At 34.4% G+C, this 23,990-nt stretch overlaps 1 protein-coding gene across 6 annotated transcripts; it reads left to right on the top strand.

Annotated features, from left to right (window-relative positions):
- The first annotated feature begins 433 nt into the window (after nucleotides 1–433).
- LOC105229989 (arfGAP with SH3 domain, ANK repeat and PH domain-containing protein) lies at nucleotides 434–23,537 on the top strand. 6 transcript variants are annotated; one of them, XM_019991668.3, is made up of 17 exons: nucleotides 448–645; nucleotides 1,616–1,799; nucleotides 15,825–15,897; nucleotides 15,969–16,114; nucleotides 16,206–16,460; nucleotides 16,599–16,684; nucleotides 16,845–17,287; nucleotides 17,686–17,845; nucleotides 17,905–18,180; nucleotides 18,242–18,725; nucleotides 18,789–18,908; nucleotides 18,980–19,352; nucleotides 19,417–19,932; nucleotides 19,985–20,064; nucleotides 20,412–20,459; nucleotides 20,770–21,015; nucleotides 21,074–23,537. In XM_019991668.3, the coding sequence occupies exons 2-17, from the start codon at nucleotides 1,668–1,670 to the stop codon at nucleotides 21,269–21,271; spliced, it is 3,636 nt and encodes a 1,211-aa protein (XP_019847227.1). In that variant the 5' UTR covers nucleotides 448–645; nucleotides 1,616–1,667; the 3' UTR covers nucleotides 21,272–23,537. The 6 variants fall into 6 exon arrangements, with proteins under 6 accessions (XP_019847228.1, XP_019847227.1, XP_011208831.1 ...); XM_011210529.4 differs by having other exon boundaries at nucleotides 1,550–1,799; XM_011210527.4 differs by having other exon boundaries at nucleotides 1,541–1,799.
- The last annotated feature ends 453 nt before the right edge of the window (nucleotides 23,538–23,990 follow it).

The following is a 23,990-nucleotide window of genomic DNA, read 5'->3' as shown; positions in this document are numbered from 1 at the left end:
TGAACGATATGTAATCGATTATTAGCATATCAAAGTGAGCTTAGAATTAACTATTTATGTAGGTTCTACTATTATTAATATAAAACCGAATTAGTTTATTTATGATATATTATAAATGTAATTTTTCAAGCTTTTCAACAAGAATTAATTGTTATTTTATTCCAAAAGCTTTAAGTATATTATATTATAGTTATATACATATTAAAATATATTACCGGATTGATTAACTCATGGTGCTATCTAGTAAAGTTTTAATAAATGAATTGTATTAAAATTAAGTAATCATTATTTTGATTTGAAAATTTTTTGAATTGATATAATTCAGTTATAAAGGAAATATTGCAATCCAATAGTGTAGTCTATACGTTATTTCGATTTCTCTGAATATACAATTGGAATTAATCGAAAATTTGTCATCTTTTTCTTGGAGTTTCCTTTTTATTAATTTTTACAAGTTTCGTCCATTCTATGTCAGCTATCGTGTTCGCCAGTAAAGTGGTCGAACAAATTATATATTTCATCAATAAACTGCAAATGATGCTTAAAAATATATAATTTTTCTTAAATTATAAAGGAAAAGTGGAAATTAAACAATTGTAAAAATGTGCGGGCATCAGTGAGTGATTTGTTGAAGCACTGGAACGGGTAAATTCAATAATGTCAAAGTGATTGTTGGGATATATGATCTAAGAGCTGAAATGCCATCATAAATGAGACGGAGAAATGCACAGATACGATTTTGTTTGTCGACGTTTGCAAAAGCACACGAAATAGGTAGAAATAGCAAAACAAAGTAGGAATAGTAGTGCAAAAGAATTGAAAACCTAGAGAAAAATATTAACAGTGATCATTGATTTTGAAGGTTGAAGTGGCACTAGCAGTGACGTCCGATTTAAAGCGTTTAGGATATAGCGTGCATAATGTGATAAGTTTAGAAATACCCTCTTGATTAAAACTTCCACAACCCAAATGCTACTGAAAAAAATAAAATATGTACAGATGAGACTTGTGGAGAAGAGGAGAACGAGTGAAAATGGGTGTTAACTACTGCGACGCTATTCAATTTTCTCTATTCCTTTTTATATGTGAAACAGTTTGGGACTGCAAAGGATAATTGAAGAAGGAGTTTGCGAAATGCGAAATAAAGTCGTGAAATGATGCATACAATGTTGTTAAAGCACTAAAGAATTTCTGCATTGAGCAGATATATCAATTTGTGAAAATATGAAAATAAATAATGATATTAAGCGATATATAAAAGTGTAAATATTATATATACATCAATAGTTACCTACATGCCTGCAGATTTGAATACTGAAAAAAGTTGCTAGTTCTGAAAAGGTGTACAAATACAATTTTATGATTATTTTAAAAGGATAATAAAAGTAGCTAAACTAACTTTTGTGATGCTTCTATATTTTTGCTGATGTTATGTTAATGTTCATATATGTAAATAATAGATTTTACAATTTTTTTCATTGAGAAAAATTGTTCTACTATTATACCTACACACCTACATAGTATGTATAAAAAATTTTAGCACCAATAGTTGGCGCTTAGGTGAATGTGGAAGCAAATTTATTTTCAACTGTTGCTAAAACTTGCAAATTTCCAGCGCAAGTATATACAAATTTTATTGTTAAAATTCAAAAGTTGAGTGACTGAAAATGCCGCCAGCAGCGTTAATTGGTATTGCAGAGTTTGTGGAGGAAACTCGCGATGATTATAATTCTCCAACAACATCAACATTTGCATCTAGGATGCCTGATTGTCGTCAAACTATGGCTGTACTAGAGGAGGTAAGATTTGCGCTAAGATTTAAAAATAATTGTGTTTTTTTATCCCTAAGAAAGTGTCCTACGAAAAGTATATACTATATATACATGCATATGTACATTAGACAAAATAATTGTTTTATGTAGATTTTCGATCATTCTAAATATAACCTGTGCCAGCGTTGGCTGATGATAGTATTTATTGAATAGGTTTTCGCATGCCTTTTGAAACAATTTGCATAGTCGTAACTCCATATGTAATACTGAAATATGTATTTGGATGTACTTATGAACATTTGAATTCAACGTCTTTGAAAATATTACTTACTACATACTTACAAACCTACATGGCATGAACTTCATTTGACATACATACATATGTATATAAATATATGTATGTAGGTACACATATTCTTTTTCGAAATATGCAATAGCTGATGGTGTTTTTCAATTACTGTTTTTTAACTGATATTATTGCAAAAGTATTGACGGACAAAAACAACGATTATCCACAGATGATAGTTATTAGTTTTTTGAGCTTATTGTACTACCGAAAAAGAATGTTAATCAAACACTTCATTTCTACCTACGATCCACGCAGTCAACACACGTAGTGGTTTGAAATCGTAATTATATGAAAAGACTATTCCTAGTATGCCCGATGTAAAAATTCCCTTAGAGAGGCTGCACAATTCTAATGAAATCAAAAACGCGTAGTAGTTTTATTGCAGTTGTTTATGGTTTTTCCATTTTAATATTCAAAACACATCCCAAAACTAAACGCAAAAACTCTGCCAACACACTGTTGCATTTTCCTACCTTTTTGTTCGTTTCAACAGTTAGATGTTTGCTATTCGTAGTTTAGATGGCTTGTACAAAATTTAGCAAAACACTTACGAATAGAAGCTTTGACGGGCGCAGATCCTGGATAATACAGCCCCATATTTCATGCCCGGGAACAAATCAATGGCCAACTAACGGCCAAAAATTGTTCAAATCCAATAAAAACTGTTCAAGGCCTCAGTACCTATAGTTGATTTTTTACCGAAATATAAGTCAATGTGGGAGATATATGTATGTGTATTTGAAAATTGGAGAGAATTTTTTTCTAATAATAGTATCTCTGTGTAGCATATGTATATGTACTTAATATGCATATATAAAGATTTTTGAATTTCCGGGTTTCTTTATACTGTATGCATCAGCCAATATGTTAGTTAATAAAATTCAGAGGGCGAATTTTTCTTTTAACGGTGTATATTTGTTCTTAGGATGAAAAAGATCGGGTGGGTGAAAACCTGAAGGTCTTCCCTTGCTTTAATCGATGCAAGTTGCAAGAGTATGAAGTGTTCGGTTATACCCGAACTTATGTAGGTCTTCCTTACTTTTTGTATGAAATATTTTACCAAATCCGTTATATTAAACTCTAAACTACTACATAGGCGTCTCTACAATAGAGGTATAAACTTTTGTTTAGAAAATTAAAAATAACATGATGTCGATTTTCATTCTTTGTGTTGTAATTTTATAGCTAATACCAATGATTAAAATCCTAACTGTGAAAGCCAGCCAGACTTAGAGGACAATAGAATTTATGATAATACATTTTTTGAAAGAATATGCAAATAATGTGATATAGAAGGAGAGAAGAATATAGATTAATGTTTTCGCTACAACATAGTCTAATCAAATCCTATTCATTTCTAAAATTATGTTAGAATTTATATTGTATGCACGGTAGACATGAAAAATATTTGCATGTATGTATTTACCTATACAATATGTCAAGTGCTGTGCTTTACGTACGTATATATACATACATACATACCTAGTTGCCGCTGAATTATATTTATTGAGATATTTACATTTTAAGTGCAGAAATTCAACAATTCAAAGTGCGTGCTTCTTTGATTTATAACGAATTTTATAAATATATTTTTAACTTTTATATCCACTAATACTTCACTAGTTCGGTTCTACACATTAGCTTTTATACTCTTGTAACCATTTGCTACAGAGCATTATAGTTTTGTTCACCTAACGGTTGTACCTAAAACTAATCGAAATCACTCCCCATATAACGGTACTGTTTAAAACTACTAAAAGCGCAATAAATCAATAACTAAATGTGCCAGAAACTCAAAAATTTGCTGCCGGGATGGAATGACAAGGCTTTATAGGGACGGGGGTAAAAATTGGATTGAAATCCGCTATCTCGGGACCCGTCTGACCGATTTGGCCGACAAAATTTGGTATGTGGCATTGTCACGGAATAATGTCTTTAGTGTATGCCACCTTATGAAAAAAATTGTTCAATTCCAACCAAAACTGTTCAAGACCCTAGGTACCGAATGTGTAGACCACAGTACCTATAGTTGACTTTTGTTCGAAAATATTGGTCAATGTTGTTGGAGACATCGACCACAGGGATACTACTCTAGAATTTCAGGGTATAGCTCCCGATTTTGTTTCGGCGGACAACCGTACTTTCGTTAACAAAGCTAACTGGGTCGGCTTCACAGAATTTACTGAAAACACCTTCTCCGCTTTACCCATTCCTATGGACGTAACCGTTGGCGAATATCGATTCCGCAAGGTGATCGCAGCAGCTACCGCGCCACACCAACCCCACTCGTCTACCATCCCTCTCCCTTGGGTCCGATCCCATAGAAACAGCACGTTTCTTGGGCGTACGTTAGATGACGTCGACGACAACTTAGCTAATCCTTACCATCCTACCGGGGACTAGGTACCCGCTAAAACGACAACAACAACCTCCAATACAGTAAGGAATTATACGCGAAAAACTAATAAAGTTTATTTATTTCCTGCCATTGGGATATTATTACCTTCTTTATTTCTTTTGGTTCCTTTGTAAAATATGTACATACATACATATATACATAAGTTAACACTGATTATTTGTTAGTAGATATGAATGGAAGTGTAAAAGCCATAATAAATCGGAGAAATTTGTTAGTTAATATTTAGATTTGATCATAAATGATCTAAAAAAAAATCGTGTTAAAAATATAATTTTATTGATTATTTGTAGCGTCAGCAAACATTATTAAATTAATTTTGAGGAATACTGCCGAGTTGACTATGCTAAATGTTCGAGTCAGCTTTTAATATATAGTTATGGAATATGTACTTATATCATCAGACTTTAGAATTTTCAATGCACTAACAGGAGGTTTTGGCTTCATTTATTTTTCTTATGGCAGAGGCCTGCATAAATAATGCCAAGAATGGTTTTATCAATAGATTACGGGGACGCATTTTTTTTATAAAATCTAATAAAACTAACCATGAAAAACAAGCAAATATGCACCCCAACTTCAATAATATGTGTTTGTTTCGTATAATTTGTAAGTGAATATTACGAAATGGTGATTACTCATCACCAAAGAAAAATGCAATACCATACATTAAAAACGCATACCTCAAGTACAGTATGTAAGTATGTAATATTAACTAATTAGCTGCGTAAGTAAATATGTACGTACTTCAATGAAATGAAAACATTTTTCACTTACTTACGGTATTTTTGGTCAGATTAAATAAATTGTACATTTTCGATCTCTTACCCACCACGTACATATGCATATGCAATCTAACTCGCAAATATTTATAATTCCTATTTTCGATTCTGCACCTCCGTTACGCTCGCTTGAATTTCTGGGATATCATCATAAAATAGTTCTTTTAGTTAGTTTACAGTTTTGGAAATAGAAAATAGTCACATTGGCAAATGGTTGATGAGAAAATCAGTTTTTTCAAAAACTCAAACTAGTCTGTCTTGGCAAATTTTTTTCAAATTTAACACAAAATTTTTTATTTATTAGTATTATTTTATTATTACAGCCACATTAACATCTGTCATACGTTTGACATGTAGTTAGGTGGATGAATATAACTTTATAATGCAAATAGATAACGCTGCATGTTGAATAATTAAAATATAAAGATCAGTTACGGCTTGCTCCGCTCAAATTAACTGACGACCTAAAATTGCTCTCATCGATCGACGTTTGTGACCGATTATTTGACCAAAAATCACATTTTAACCATTAATCACTCCCCATATTCACCTGGAATGGCACCGTGCGACTTCCTTTTCGGAAAAATGCTTTTGCCCATGAAAGGAAAGCTTTATGCAGACGTAGAGGCCATTCAAAAGGCTTACACCGGCATACTGGCGGCCATACCTGTCGAACGAGTATTTTAGCTCGTTTGCCGGTATGGCCTCGGATGGCTTTTGGACCATGCAAAAAGCTGTATTGAAGCAGAAGGAGACTATTTTGAATAAAATGAATTGATTTTGCCGAAAAAAACATTTGTTCTGTTGTTTTTTTAAGTCCTGTTTACTTTGGAACGCACCTTGTATATCGATCAGGGAATGCACCTGTTGTTTGCTATTGTAATTGATGATAAGCACCCAAGAGAAAGTTTTGTTTACAAACACCTCAGATTACCTTAGGTTTTAAACATTCGTATGTACATACTTATGTGTTAGAACATAAAAAAATAATATACATTTGTATATACATATATTAGTATTTTTGTGTCTGTTGTGACTTGCTTTTCGACAAGTGTCTGCCGCAACAAATGGATTCATATTTCACTAAATTATTGCTAATTATAGAACACTGAGAGAACGAACATACGTACAGTATCGGACAAAACATTTGCAAGTAGAACGTAGTGCTCAATTTTTTTTTTCTTACGATGCCATTTGTTTTGCTTTTTGCTTCTTAGTTACATATTTTGAAACGTTTATACCGGTTATATTTGAAAGTAATTTAACTATATATTTAAACACCATCCGCAAATTTTTCGATATTCATTTGATTTGTTAATAACTTATCTTCTAGTTAAACTAAGAAAATTCCAAAAATATTGTAAAATTCTAAAAGTTTTTATAAATTGAAAAAGTGGGTTTTGACCAAGGGCTCCCCTTAAGTTTGTATTAATTGAACCATGTACTGAGCATAATTTCTTCGTTGATTTCTTTTACGAAAACACGTTTTCATTTTAAAACTTTAACAAGGAAAGGAATGTCTACAAATAAATTTGGTGAATCGCTGAGAGTTATTAATGACTATAATAACTGAACTTCTAAAAAAAAAATTCTCTGAAGTACAAAATTCATAAGTCTCCAATCTCACGAATAATAAGAACTATATTAGGAATAAAACTAACGCAGTAGTGCATGGTGAAGGTCGACCAAAAAACCGATGAAAAAACTGACATCGCAATGTACAAGAAACTTTTCAGTTTATAGCTTTCCACAATTGGAAAAGGAGATTTGGCTACCAATCTGCTCAAGAGCGGTCGCTCTTCTTCTGAATGATGCTGACTTAGACAGTTACTGAGACGATTGCAGCTTGCTGAAGATCATATAGAATGTCAAGCAAGTGAAAAACGCTACTTTTCAGTGATGAGTTCAAATATAAATATTTTACGTTCGACACCCACGAAACTAATATCTTAAAAAATTGTATTGTCTAAAAACAGTCAAACGTAGTGGCTATGTTAAGTAGGCCTTCCAATAGGATAACGACCTCAAGCATACGGCAATGTTCCTAAAATAATGGTTCCAGAGGAATAAATTGGATGTAATGGAGTGGCCCTACAATCTCCAGATCTTAACCTTATAGAAAATTTATGGGAAATTGTAGAAAAAGAATTGATCGCATTAATGTTTCAACTGCTGATCAGTTTTTCTAAAGAGTCCTCGAGGCATGGACAAATATACCCCAAAGGATAGTGGATAACCTTACAGCTTCAATGCGGCGACGATGCAAAGTAGTTATTGAGAGTAATGAGTTTGCCTTTTGTTTAATATAAAATAATGTTCCGTTTTCTTTGAGTTGCAATTGTTTTGTTGTACTCAATATAGATGTTATAACGTTTTTTTTGTTTGTATTAAAGAAATAAACCGTGAAATTTTAGTAAATTGGTTTTGTTTTATCTCTATCAACATCAAATATTTAAAATAAAATTAAAATGTGTAATCGACATAATTTTCATGATTGTATTTCAGTTGCAAATGTTTTGTGCGATATTATAAATATTTGCAAAATATTTTAGTTATTTAACGTTATGTTATGTTTTTGTATTTAAAGTGCGATGTCGCTCGTAGTTTCTTCCGTGCAAGAAAAGTGATTGATGATTCGGTTTGTTGCCATAAAAATACAATATTAGCTGATTGTTCACAAAATCCGTGCCAATATTTGTGACATCATGAAAATGCCAATTAATCCAGATCTGTCAATCCATCGCATGTTGCGACATTCCTTAATAAATGTAATATTGAATCTTATGTGTACATATACATACATATATTACACTTGCGGTCAATAAAAACGTACCACCACTTTTATAGACTGTCTTCAGCTAGTTATATATATATAACTATACAATAGAAAATATTAATACTAGATCTAGTAGGTGTTGAGAAATGAACTATTTTTCTGGAGTTTATTGGGTTAAACACTATTCAGTTATATTTCTGTCTTGATTGTGTAATTCGATAGATTTTGCACATCTAAAATCCAAATAATCAGAAGAAATTAACGCGTTACCAAAAAATTCGCAAATTGGCTCTAGATGAGAGAAATGTGATCTTCTCGAAAAATAACAGCTAAAATTGGCTATGGTTCGTCTTTTCCAAGAAACAAGAAAATAGTGATGTTTTGGCTTAAACAGGGATCAGAACGTCCTCGAAAGTCAGCTGGGAGAACAGACCTTTTAGTGTGGCGGATAAGTTCAAGCGACCGTTTTAAAATTGTACTTTCTATTAGAGCGGGATTTGGAAAATTGGATTTAAGTCTGGCAAGCATACATACGTCGTTGGCTTAGAGATGTGTGTTAATATGGAAGACACCCAAACAAAATTAGGTTAAATTGGGATCAAAATGATTGGCAACAGAATATATGGTCTGGCAAAAGCAAAGTTAATTTGCTAAGCTCACAACATTTGCTTTGCGAGCGCCGTTCAGGTAGTGAGAGGTTCCAGTATAAATGAGTAGTAAAGAAAATTAAGTTTTTCGAGAAAAAATTTGTGTATAACCAATTTACACTATGTGTACAAACCAATATAAATGGCCCTAAAATTCTAATTTTGTGAACAAATTGCCCATGTGATCTTATTTTAATTATATTTAGTGGTGCCTTTTTATTGACCGCAAGTGTGAATAAGTATCTATATATTTACATATTTATATGCGTTATCATATACAAATATTATAAGTATGTGTGCGTGTAAGTTCCCATATTTTGTCAAATATGCGTTATTTCCGGGGAGGAGTTAGTAGCCTTTGTTTCCACTAAAAATTGGGCGGATATATGATTGAGGGACGTAAAGTAATAAGTTTGCGCAACGTTGAGGACAAAGCGACCGTAATGTTGCATGTAATTTTTTGGTTTTATATGTATTTTTATTACTAAATTCTCAAATAGATATGTATGTAAACGAGTTTAGAACATATCAAAACCAAACGTTATACATACATATGTATAGTAAAAATTTTAATGGCTTTGGTTTGTTTATCAGTAAAGTTGAAATAACGGGTGATTTTTTTGAGGTTAGGATTTTCATGCATTAGTATTTGACAGATCACGTGGGATTTCAGACATGGTGTCAAAGAGAAAGATGCTCAGTATGCTTTGACATTTCATCATGAATAGACTTACTAACGAGCAACGCTTGCAAATCATTGAAATTATCTTCAAAAAGTAAATGTCATGAACCAATCTAACGTTTCAAATTTAGAACAGTGCCATTATGAGACATAGAATTGGAATTTTTGAAATGCCGAAAGAAAACGTATACAACTTTTGTGCATATAATGTACATATACTGTGCCCAAAAAATAAGGTGACATTGTATTTATTTTGAAAATTCTTTATTTATTCTTCCAAATCAATTTCATCCCCTTCAAAGTAATCCCCTCCCGATGCAATGCACTTATGCCAACGGATTTTCCAATCTTCGAAAAACTGCTTGTAGTCACTTTCCGGGATGACCTTCAGTTCCGTCTTCGTTGCGGCTTGAATCTCCTCTATCGTATAAAAACGGTGTCCCCGGAGCGGTCTTTTGAGCTTGGTGAACAGCCAGAAGTCGCACGGCGCCAGATCAGGTGAATACGGTGGTTGCGGAACGATATGGGTTGAGTTTTTGGCGAAATGATCACGAATTACGAGGGCAGTATGGGATGGTGCATTATCGTGGTGTAAAAACCAAGAATTTTCTTCCCACAATTCCGACCTTTTTAGGCGGATAGCGTTACGCAAACGGCGCATAACATTCAAATAATATTCCTTGTTGACTGTTTGACAGTCAACATGACCTTGATTTTTGAGCGACTTTGGCGCGATTTTTTTGGTCTCGGCTCTCTTTTGGCACGATATTCGCCCGATTGGTCGGTTGTTTCGGGGTCGTAAGCATAGATCCAAGTCTCATCGCCAGTTATAATGCGTTTCATGACACTGGTAGTCGGAAAGCATCGTTTCACACACTTCAACGCGACGCTTTTTTTTCCAAAAAATTCAATGTTTTCGGTACCAGTCGAGATTTGACGCGCTTGAGGCCCAAAACATCCTTCAAAATGGTATTGGCTGAGCCTTTCGATATGCCAACTTCATCAGCAAGGTCTCTAATTGTTAATCGACGGTTTTTCAACACCAAATCTTTGATTTGTTGAACGTGAGCTTCGTCGGTTGAGGTTGATGGTCGCCCTGGACGTTCTTCGCCTTCGACACGTTCACGGCCGGCTTGGAACTCACTATACCACTTGTAAACATTTTTTTTAGACATAGCCTCATCACCAAAGGCTTTCTGCACCATCCTCAACGTATCCGCAGCAGAAAATTGATTCCGTAAACAAAATTTATTGCAAATTCTTTGCTCAACAAATTTCGACATCGCAAAAAACGAAAAACTCACTTTTAGCAGCTCACAAAACGAGGCGTATCTCAAACACTAATGAATATTTTGACATGAAATTTGACATAAATGTGACTGACAGTACTACCAACCTAAAAAAAAAATAATTCTCCAAATCCTTCGACGCGCGCAGTTTAAATTCAAATGTCACCTTATTTTTTGGGCACAGTAAATAATAATATCGGCAAAGCCAGAACAAACGTACATACACATACAATCTATATTGTATACGCACACGCAGCTATCTTTACAAATGGTATTATCACACTTATACCTTGTACATACATGCACTTACATACATAGATATACGATTGTACTTGCGTCCACGAATGCACATTCTTAGCAGCGTGACATGCCTGTATGTCGTTTGGAAAGTGTTAATTTTAACTCTGAATGATTTGGTCAGTGACCAACGGATATACATATGTATACATATCATGCCAAAAAAAAACAAAGTTCAATACCACAACATATCACATCCCGAGTCAATTTAACAAATTTCAACTTTGCGTGTTTTTAAATTTGTGTTATATTTTGTATTGATTAAAATTGAACTAAAAGTTTAATTAGAGTTTAAATACAAGTATATATATTTTTAAATACATTCCTCTATTATCGCCTTCGAAAACGATTCCCGAACCATTGCAAATGTACTAATTTTCCATACAATCGGCAAAAAAAGTCAACGGTTGAGAAGGCTTCGTTGAATTCAGTTTATTTTGGCAATTTTGCTTTCAGTTAATTTTGGAGGGCCATTCGCTAGATATGTAATTGCACAGTTTCGACTTCAAAATAAACCTAAGTCTCGTCACCAGTAATGATGCGTTTGATGTATGTTCTTAGCCACATTGTTAAGTATCATTTTTCCATAAAAACTCTGGGCTTCCTCAACTCGAAGTCGTTTTCTTAAAGAATAAAGTCTTGCATTAACCGCAACAGCAATGTCAGCCTCGAAATCCAACACATAATAACTTTTGGCAACAGGTGCTACTTTGGACTGAATAGCAACGAACAAAACCAAACTCCATAAGTCACTCATTATTCCCGTCCTGCTATATGGTGCAGAGGCATGGACGATGACAACATTTGATGAGTCAACGTTACGAGTTTTCGAGAAAAAGGTTCTGCGAATGATTTATGGTCCGTTGGCCACGGCGAATATCGCATTCGATGGAACGATGAGCTGTATGAGATATACGACGACATTGACCTAGTTCATCGAATTAAGAGACAGCGGCTGCGCTGGCTAGATCATGTCGTGCGTATAGACGAAAACACTCCAGTTCTGAAAGTATATAGTATACCTGCCGGAGAAGCAGATAAAGAGGAAGACCTCCACTCCAGGTGGAGAAGGGCCTGGCTTCGCTAGGAATTTCCAATCGGCGCAACGACTGGCACGCTGTTGTTAACTAGACTGTAATAGTGTAAGCGGTGTCTACGCCAATAATGAAGAAGAAGAAGGTCTCTTAGTAGTACGAGTGCCAAAACGACAATTTTCAAGCGCTGTTTTTTAACATTTTCGATGTCATTAACAACGGTAGATGGACGATTCGCATGAAGCAAGATTTCAGGACCTTCTCCTTTTGATCAGGATGTAACTCCATTGGATACCCAAAATTTCAAGCAAACTCGTTGTTGATCTTTTTTCATAGTAAAAATCGTCTGACAAAGATTTTGCATTGTAAACAAACGGCTTCGCAAGAAATGTGTAGATCAAACTTCGCACGATCATAAAAAAGTTTACACCAATGTAGGAAAAAAATTGTATCAATTTGATTTGCGCGTGTTGTTCGGATTCTGTGTTCTTTTAAAAGATTCAGACCAATGTCAATGGGTTATAAAATGTATTTGAATTTTCTACGAAACAAAAGAGGACATTTCTACACTCGGTTGTTAGGTTTAACTCCTTTTTGGAGAGACTAGACTTGAAACGTACATATATACGAGATATACGAGACCCGATATACATACTGCTGTGAGCAAAAAATAGGCGGCCATTAACATCAACTGTTGATCAACAAGTCAATAAAATAAAGGAATTTGTGCTTGAGGATTGGCAATTAAAAGTCAGAGATCTTATTGGCATCGTTGGAATATCGGAAGGATCAGTGAAAACCGAGATCATTTGGACCTAAGGAAAGTGAACTTTAACGACTGATTTAAAAATCACTTTTTCGAAAAACAGCGTCGCGTTAACGTCTTTGAAATAATGCTTTTCGACAACCCGGACGTCATGAAACAATATTACCGAGGATGAGACTTGCATGAATTACTACAGGAAACATATGATCAATCGGCTCGAGGCAAAGGTGATCTGAAACCGAAAAAAAAACCACGTCAAAACAGGTTAAAAATCTAGGTTATGTTGACAGTTTTCTTCGATTATCGATTGGTGGCTTTCGAACTTCTTCCGACCAGCCAAACTTTCAATAAGGAGTACTATTTGAGTGTTATGCGTCATTTGCGCGAAACTATTCGTAAGAAGACGACGAAATTATGGACAACTCTTGGATTTTTCACCACGATAATGCACCGTCGCATTCATCATTGATTCTTCGCGAATTTTTGACTAAAAATATAGTGCCGCAACCACCGTATTCTCCTGATTGCGCTCCGTATGACTTCTGGCTATTCAGCAAAACTTAAGCGAAAACGTTTAGAGTCAATTGAAGACATTGAGCGAATATTGCTACGCATATTGAAGGCTATTCCGGAAATTGTCTTTAACAACTGTTGGGGCCAAGGAAGATATATATGTATGTAGATTTTGAAGATTAAATTGAGAATTTTAAAATTATGAACAAAGTCTTACTATTTCTTGCTCATAGTAATATGTATCTTCTCGAAATACTGAACTAATAACCGCTCACTATGGAGGACTACTTTCGTAGTTGCTTCCTTAAATAGAGAATACATATATATATATGGCATATGATATAAGACTTTTATATACTACTCATACATACCATGTGTAGTATTTTATTTGTTTCTATTAAAGCGTAATCAAAGTGGTTGAGTGGAGCCGTACTACATATGTACTTTTATTCGATTAACATCAACGTTTTCGTATATAATTTATTTGTTATTTATGACTGCTTCTGATAAATAATAACACAACAGTAGTATGCGCAATATAGGTGCATGTATGTATTGGTATGTCAAGCAAGGAAAGAAAAATGTGTTTACAATTAAGTATTATGTGCATTCCTACACACACATACAAATATACATACTTGTACATACGAAATAAGTGCATATGCACGCAAGATGGAATGGGTGAGCCACTGACTCGTTCACGTAAATTAAAAATGAACAAATTTAGTTTTTGTTTTACTTATTCTGAGTGCACAAATAAATGGGTTATTAAGTTTAATAACTGAGACGACCTTGTATCGTTTTCGAATCGGTTGCAGGCCATCGTCGGGTCGACCATTCATATTGCTCAGTTCCGTACAATTGTTTTCACTTAAATATTTTATAAAATGCAAAATCAAATTAAATCGCATTTAAATGTAATAAATTTGATCACCATTGCAGCAACAAGATGTGACAATACTCAAGCAAAGATGTGCGTTATTTTTTTGTTAAGCATCTCTAAGCGATCTCTACTCGACATAGGTTTTGTCAGGTAGGATTCAGGTATTTTCGTACAAGTCTGGTATTAACACGTTTTACACTCAGGACATTACCCAATCTATTGAGTCGATCGATCAGAGATACTGAGATCATCTGCTATTTCTCTGATAACAGTATGACGATTTTGCTGTTATCGTCATTAATAGAGTTGGATGAACGACTCGTATGATGAAAGTTGTCGAAGACTTCACGACTCATACTGAATGCTTTGTGACATTCGAATACTAATGTATGTTCGTGATAAAGTAGAGTAAGTAGTAAGTCCGTCCGTCCGTGCACGCTGTAACTTGAGTAAAAATGAAAATGAAGGAGGAAAAAGTAAGGATGAGTTCGTAGAAAGGTGTAATCGAACCACTGTCACGCCCACAAAACGCCATTAACCAAAAACGTATAAGTACCATAACTAACAGGGATGGTATGAGAAGGGCGGGATAAAAAATCACATATCTCGGTACCCGAGCTACCGTTTTCGACTAAATTTGGTACGCACCATTCTTCTCACATTCTTCTTCATCTTATGTCACAATGTGAAAAAGAGCGAAATCGGACTACAACCGCGCTAACTTCTCATATAGCACAATTTTAAATTCCACTTGTTTTTTTTTCACTTTTCGGTACAAAAATCAAGAAGAAATTAATATAACGGGATAAAACTTTGCACGAATAATGCCTTTCGCGTATGCTACCTTACGATCAAAAATTGTCCAAATCCAACGAAAACTGTTCAATACCCTAGGAACCGAATATGTGGACCCCAGTATCTATAGTTGACTATTGACCGAAAATATCGGTCAATGTGTCGGATAAACAATAAAAATTTAGAGAGAACCCTTTCCTGATAATAGTATCTGTATGTATCAAAAATGGGTTGAATCGGGTCAATACTTCCACGAGCCCCCATATAATTGGGCGAAAACTTGACTTGGCTTCCATATAACAAATATCAGGATTTTCGAACATCCGGCTGACTTTACTTCATATGATTGGTGTTTGTATGTGAGGTACCATATGAAACCCTGGGGCAATTTTTTTACTATGTGACATGTTAATAGTATGTGGTATTGGTAAAAATAGGTTAAATCGGGTGGATACAACTCCGACTCCCATATACTACATACAATTATTTTCGGTTGGTGTATTTTAGGTTAGTGTATGAGTTATATATAGTATGTGCATTTATAAATTGCTTGGATTTCGATCGTCTGGTTGACGTTTTACACCTTAAAGTATTTCCTTGGTATTGATTCTTGCAAGTTGCAAGAGTATAAAATGTTCGGTTGCACCCGAACTGAGCCCTACCTTACTCTGTCTATTTATTTTCTACACTTTATATGAAGTACTAAAAATTAAGAACAGTTCTAAATATAATTATATGTAACTATAATATATAGAAAAACATTGACAAACAATTTTACTTTTGGCTTATGTTACTTAGAAAACTTTACAATTATTATTTACAGCGTCTTGAATTCGATCGAGAAGGTCTAACAAAATTGAAGAAAGCCGTGAAAGCGATACACAATTCCGGAAACAGTAAGTATATTGCAGCTGTCATTTGAAGTGTCCGCCATTCATCATATTCAAATATTTTATTTCTAACACAGCACATGTGGACAATGAAATGTTTCTGGTGGGCGCTTTGGAGCGGCTTGGCGGCAAGGTGATTGATCAAGATGAGCCGGATATCGGTGCTGCATTTCTCAAGTTCTCCGTCGTCACAAAGGAGCTTAGCGCTTTAATGAAAACCCTGGTAGGTTTCCAAAAAAACGCGAATTTATTCATTTGCTTTAATAATTCGCTTAATCGGTTCTTGCTGTTTCCGTTTTACTTTTGATGTACAGATGCAAAACATCAATAACATCATCATGTTTCCGGTGGATTCAATGCTAAAGAGCGAGCTGCGTGGTGTGAAGGGCGACATGAAACGACCTTTCGACAAGGCCGCAAAGGATTACGAAGCGAAATTCATAAAAATCGAAAAAGAGAAAAAGGCGCAAGCCAAAGAGGCAGGCATGGTGCGTACCGAAATCGATGCAGCTGTCGTTGCAGATGAAATGGAAAAGGAACGACGTCTCTACCAGTTACAAACGTGTGAGGTAAGTGTATGCGTTCGCTAGCTCGTGTAAGCATTTTTTCACATTTCTAATTGGTTGTGTATTTTTATTTTTATATTGTTTTGATGATTCCTTTTTATTGCCATCGTATCGTATTGCTTTGTGTCGACCACCTTGCAGTATTTATTGAAATATAAGGAAATTAAAACAAAAACTGGTATAGAGCTGCTGCAGCATTTCATCGAGTATTATCACGCGCTAAATAAGTAAGTCAATTGTAATTTATGTACAGTCAAATATGTATTTTGTGTGCTGAGTAACGCGCATGCGCTTGTGTTTTGCATACTAATTCGTTTCAATTGTTAATTCATTTGATTTTTATCGTTACAAATTTTTTGTATTTTTTCCATAAAAACTCTCCGCTAGTTACTTCAAGGATGGCTTACAAACGATCGAACACTTTGGCACGTACATTAGCGATTTAAGCGAGAAACTGCAATTGATCAAGCAAAAGCAAGATGAAGATCGACGCAGTTTACTGGATTTGCGAACACTATTGCGCAGTACGCCCGATTTTGAGCGAGCGGATAATGCGCCGCCGGAGAAGGGTGCCGCTAATGCTGGTGGTTATTCGTTGCACCAATTGCAGGGCGATAAGCATCACGGTGTGACACGCTCAGGGCATCTGTTGAAAAAGAGTGAAGGCAAAGTGCGACGAGTCTGGCAGAAGCGACGTTGTCGTGTAACAGCTGACGGTTTTCTGGACATTTGCCATGCGGATGAGTCGAAGCCGCCAACACGCGTCAATCTATTGACATGCCAAATTAAGCCCGTACCAGATGACAAGCGCGGCTTTGATCTAATCAGTTGTAAGTGCTCTTAAGTAATAGGTTAATTAATTACTTCTTATTATTATTATTATCAGGTTTGCAAATAATAAATAGTATATTATTTGCAAATAAGAATTTAATCAACATAATTTTTTTTGTAATTACGAAAATCCCAATTAAATTAGTAATTTCGAAATTTCGAATCCCAAATATTTTTAAAAAATTTAATTTTAAATATCCTAGTTGATTAATATTTCATCTAGGGATCAATAATTTAAAATCGGAATTAAAAATTTAAACATTTTGTTTTCGGTGGCAGAATTAAAAATTGAGAATCTAATTTGAATTAACAAATCGCAAACCTGTTTGTTATAGAGTATGAAATATAAATAGCAACGAAGAAGTACCTTTCATTTATATTTGTTGTTTTATTTTAGACAATCGTCCATACCATTTTCAAGCTGAAGACGAGGCAGACCAAAAAGCCTGGATGGCAGTTCTGGCTAACTGCAAAGAGAAGGCTTTAGCTAAAGCATTCCAGCATGCAAATCCGCAAATGAGTCCAAGTCTAGTGGAACTTCAAAAGACTGTTATACGGTACATTTGCGTTATTGAAACTTTATGCGGAATTATTTTTAAACATTATTAATTTTCAGATACGTCCAAATGCTACCCGGCAATGATCAGTGTTGCGATTGTGGTTCCCGGAATGATGTCACCTGGATCAGTTTAAATTTCGGCATACTCGTTTGCATACAATGCTCGGGTGTGCATCGTGATCTAGGTGTACACCATTCCCGTATACAAAGCCTCACATTAGACAATTTGACCACAGCAAATCTATTGATTGCGCGCGCCATGGGTAATAGTACACTAAATGACATAATGGAAGCCACGTTGGGGAAGGGTAAACTCACACCAGATAGTACAATGTAGGTGTTTACTATCAAACAAAGGTTTTTATTTTAAATATGTATTTTACTTGTTTTTTAGGGAAGAGCGTTATGATTTCATACGCGCGAAATATGTTGCAAAACGTTATGTGATGCGCACGTGTGCGGACGACAATGAACTGCGTTGTGATCTCGAACAAGCCATTGTCAATGCGGATATTAGTCAACTGTTGCAGGTCTGGGCTGAAGGCGCTGACCTTACATGTTGCCTGCCATCGTCAGATGCGGGCGAGACAGCATTGCATTTGGCTGTGTTGCGTGAAATGATGGGTTCCACGTTGCACATTGTCGATTTTCTTATACAGAATATGCCACCAAAGGGTCTGAATAAGTCCACCAATCCGCCAAGTATTATTGATGCGATCGGCAAGAATACCGCATTACATTTGTGTGCACTACACGATCGTCGTGAATGCATGAAATTGTTGTTACGTTCTGGTGCCGATTACGAGCTGCGGAATTCTCAAAATAAAACACCACTCGACATTGCCAAAGAAATGGGTCATAATGCCTGCAAAGAGTTGGTTGGTATTTCAATCGAAATCAAATTTATGTTTTATTTATTTTTATTTTTTACTTTGGTACAGATTGAGTGTGCCATGCGGCGCGAAAAGAGCGCCTTTGATCACATCAACACAGATTGGAATTTACCAAACGAAGATGGATCTACCGATTTCTCTGATGATGACACAATGGTTGATGAGCGGGTAAACATAAAATTGAGCTGAAATATATAAAGAAAACCACTTATTTTATATTTCCACTTTCGTTTACATAGAAATCGCGTTCACGTCCACCTAGCTTTGCTGGCGGCGATTCGCCGGTGTTGCGATCTCGTTCCTCAACTTGTGATTCAATACAAAGCAGTTCTAGTCCAATTGCCAACTGCCCAAGTCGACAGTTCACGTTACCGTCCGGTGTACCCGCCTATCCACAATCGGCGGGCACTTCGCCAAAGCAGCATGTAGCAATGGGTCAGTATTTAAGTGGTGGTGCCGTTATTGATAGCGTTGGACGTGGTTGCACCAACGCTGGAGGTGGTGGCGGTTCCAGTCCGAGTTCTGCTTCAAGTCAAAGTGGACGAATTTCTAGAAGCATTGCCAGCAGTGAGCTGGTGCACATACCAGGCGCTCGTAAGTCAACATCTGCAGGTAATGAAAACCTATAAAGAATTTATCAAAGTTATATATAATTTGTGTTTAATTATATACATAGCAAATATGAATTCACTAAAAAAGCGCACAGCACCGGCTCCACCGCCTGGTCTGACATCAACTGCTAATACAACAACGACTAATTCTATGTATGGCACATTGCCTCATCCACCGCGACATTCTCAAAATTTTGATACAACTGATTTACGAAATCTAAATCATAAAAATCAGTCGATGGATGTGGTATATGGTACACTGCCGCATTTGCGTTCAGTGGATAGCAGCCCCCGTATCAGTGGCAGTCATGGTGCCATGCATAGTTTTTACGATCGCTATGATAAGACACAAGTTGTATCCCAAGATCCGAATGGCAGTAGTGGAGGTGGTGGTAATATGATACCAGTTCTCACAACATTCGGTCACAAACGTTCGCCTAGCGGTGAATCTGTGAATCGCAACATCCACTTGGCTGGCGCAAAATTGGTACTACCGCCTGCGGGTGAAATTCCTCAACTGAAGCACGTTGACAAATCTGCTTTAACACGTCCGAAAATTCCACCGCCAGGACCGCCACAAGGTATGTACTTTATTCAAGAAAGTTAAACAAATACTTATACGATTTATCATAGAACGTGATATTTCTAATGGGCAATCAAATGAGAGTATTTGTTCGCTGGAGGATACAGGACCCATTGCGCCACCCAGAAAGGTAAGAAACTATGTTTATTGAGAATAAATTCTTAGCACATTTGTGTACTTTAAAAACTAAAAAATATTCGTCCGGAGAACACCTGTAAGATTTTTTACGTGAAATAACGTTATTGTTAAAATATAAAATATCTATATTGTCGAAAAAAAAACAATTTACATTGTGTATAAGTATTGTTTGCATTAGAGAAACCAAACATTCGGAGCATCGTCATTAACATTAAAAAAAAGCATTTAAAACTTCAAATGGTACATATCATAAAAATTCATTATAAAAATTTACTAAACAGAAATATTTTAAAATCTGCTGTAAAATTTACTGAATTAAAAATTATAATCAATTTACAGCGCAAAATAACAAATCTCTTGAGAATATCCCAACCAAGTGAAGAGACGGTAAAGAGTTCACCATTTGTTTTAATTAATCTGTATGTCTGTTCTTTTGTTGTTCTTTTTAAAATTTGTGTATATTTTTGATAAAGTTTTGTCTTCTTGAAAGCGCCTCTCTAATGCCATTAATAATAACAATAAAAACGCAAACTTTTGCTCAGCTTGCGATGCAATAAATACAGTGCGAAAGTAATTCATCGCTAAACTCTTAAACTCATTCAGCTTGAAGGATATGCTTTGTTTCTACTAAATATTGTGTTTTAAAGCAAAAATGAGTTTCAAGTAACTAACTTTTTACCTATGTTTATTGACACAGCTTATCAACCAATCAATGAACTATAGTGATTACGAGCCCTGGCATACCGATTTAGATTCCTCCGGTGTTGGCGGTGGGCATGGCGGTGCTGATGGCAACGGGCGTGGTGGCAGTGGCAGTAGCGGAGGTGGCTTAGATAACTCCGCCGACTCTAATCTGTCAAGTGATAATGATCGTATTAGTTCTTCGCCAGACAATCAATTAAAGAGCGGCTCAAGCAACAGCGGTGGTGGCAAATTCAATTATGTATGTAGTATTTTGGGCATTATAAACTTGATATATTTCATATCTCTCTAACAAACAGAATGGACACCGTCGCTGTCGCGCTTTGTATGATTGCGCTGCTGATAATGATGATGAGCTAGAATTCAAGGAAGGAGAAATATTAATCGTGCTCAATGAACGCACAGATGATGAAAATTGGATGGAAGGTGTGATTGAGGGTGATCCCTCACGGCATGGCATGTTTCCAGTTAGTTTTGTGCATATGCTACCTGATTAAATGGTTATATAATAGGTATACAAAGATAGCGATGAATAATATATCGCAAAGGAATGCCACGCATTATCCCAACGACTTACTCAGTGTAAAAGTGAAGCGAAAGGAAAAGCAAATTGCGGTAAACCTAAGTAATAATGACGCACAGACCAAAACGTATTATAACTTTATACTAAATGTAATATGGAAACAGTGAAAAACTTTAAATATTTCTTTGCTAGATGATAAAGAAAATGCTACTACTACCATTTGCTTTATATACTATTGTCCTGGTGATATGCTAATAATAATAAATATATACTCATAGATTTATTCATGATGCAATAAGGAATGCATTAGTTGCGATAGCGTTTACAGCTATAAAATATAAAATACCTATTAAAACTTCCACGATGCAAGTGTTGATAATTGAATATATGTGCGGCTATTTATTCATGCGTTTTACACATTTAATTTTGTCTTACGAAAGAATGCCTAAGAGCGAATTTGAAATAGTTGAATTAGTTATATATTTTTCAAATTGGTTAAATTTTTTAATTGAAGTTAAATAAAAATTCGTATTTACGAGGAATTAGAAAAAATAATGCTCGATGATCCAATAAATTTTAGACTCAAAACATATCGACATACTGAAAATCATGTATTAAAAACTCATTCAGTTTATCAGCAAGAATCTTGCAGTATTCATATTCGCAATTTTATTTCGTAAATATTTACATTATATGTGAAATGTTAGAATATAAAAGTCGTGCAAGTTTATAAGAAACATTCAACCAATATTTAAACGTGTCAACAAAGAATTTTGAAATAAATGTTTAAAGATACTAAAAAGCAAATTTATTGCATCTGTTAGCATTCATGTTGATTCTTATTGTACATTGTCGCTGTTATCAAAGAAATGTATAAGCTTGTCTGCAGAGTGTCTAATATTATTGTGCTGCCATAGCAAGAAAAAAAATGTATAATTGTAATAAAAATGATAAAAAAAATAATTTCATTGCTTAACAAAACAGGAGGAGTTAACACGTATTGCAAGTCCTCAATATAAATACAAGTTGGTATGACTTTTGCAGCCTAGTATCACATACTTCATTATTATAAAAAAAATGTTTTAGTACTGCTTACAGAAGTAAATTAATTCAAAGGAATGCATATGTTAATAAAGTCAAAGCATACAGAAAAGTTTATATAATTAATAAAAAAAAATTAAAAATTCATTTATGTATTCATAGTATATAATAAAGTTATTTCCAACGTTAAAGCATGCAAAAGTAAAGGAAAATTTATCTTTAATTGTAAAGTATTAGCGATTAGAAACAAATACATATAAAAAATCAAATCAAAACTGTTGTACCTACAGTTATGTATCGAAATTGTAAAGATATTTGTAGAAAACTATAGATTGTACAATAATTATGATTTAGGTCCTATTTACATATATTTATAATTTTTTATCTGCATAATGCATCTTATGTATATGATTTACCTTTATATGCTTTATATTTTCTGTAAATGGTTTTTAAACAAATTGTTGTTAGAAACTTTTGTACTATATTTTAAGTTCCACTAGTTTTATGCGTTTTATTCTTCATAATTCATATTTTATCAACGCATATTTCCTTTTCATATTCCTTGCATTTGTAGGTACGTATACGTACATATCCACAGAATGTGTATTATACTTATACTCGCTTCAGTATTCATCAACTGTAATCATTACTATTAGCACTATTATATTATAGCGACTATCAAAAAATGAAATCTTCAAAGTTACTGTCTGTATACAAAACGATAAACTAAAAGTATCATTATATAATTATTTAATTTATATTTTTAATAGATCAATAATATATTTATATATTTTACTAAGCAAAGCCTACACAATGACAACTAAGTACACTGTTTATTATGTCACAATGATAATATTATAATTAAAGGTTGTTATTGTGTTGCCTGCATGTTTGTATATTTATCCCAAAGTCATACTCACACTATATTCAGTAATGTACTTTATATTTATTACCAGTTTATTTTATAATTATGTAGAAGTAAGTTGTTCGCTGTCCAAAAAAATTGTTAGGAGGTTAAACCAACATTTAACAACCACATAAGTTTTGTGTACACATATATTTGTATATACTTTCCTTGCCCTTTGAATAGTTTCTAATAGTTACTAGCTGTGGTAAAGTTATATGAGAATAAAGTTAAGGTACACATGGATATGAACAAAAAATTAAATAAACAAATGGTTGAATTATCACGATCTGAATGAACTCGTGTTTTATTGCAAGTAGTGAGCTTAAGGGGGCATATCATTTAGTAATTCATTACAAATTTGGATTTTTTTTGTTATTTATAATTTATAACGTTCGCTTAAATGTTTTTTTTTATATCTATATGATTTTTGGTTTAACTTTTTCCTAAACAAATTAAAATCGATAATATGAGATTCGATTGATTAGAACTAATAAAACTGACAAAACCATTAATTTATATTTTTTATAAATAAATACCTTGTCATAATTTAAATAAAAAAAAAACGTTTACCAGCACTATTAAAGAATGTCAGCTGAAAGGTGTCTGCAGTTAAGAAGAAGAAGCACCAATGCCGCGCCACTCCAGTCATAAACATTATTATGCTGCCATCCAATTAGAATAATGAATTTTCCAATATGACCGCAACATTCAAACCGAAAAAGAATAAATCATTTTAAGTATACTA

This window comes from Bactrocera dorsalis, chromosome 3, assembly GCF_023373825.1.
Source record: "Bactrocera dorsalis isolate Fly_Bdor chromosome 3, ASM2337382v1, whole genome shotgun sequence".
In the NCBI taxonomy this organism is placed as follows: domain Eukaryota; kingdom Metazoa; phylum Arthropoda; class Insecta; order Diptera; family Tephritidae; genus Bactrocera; species Bactrocera dorsalis.
This window is presented reverse-complemented; position numbering and strand designations above follow the sequence as displayed.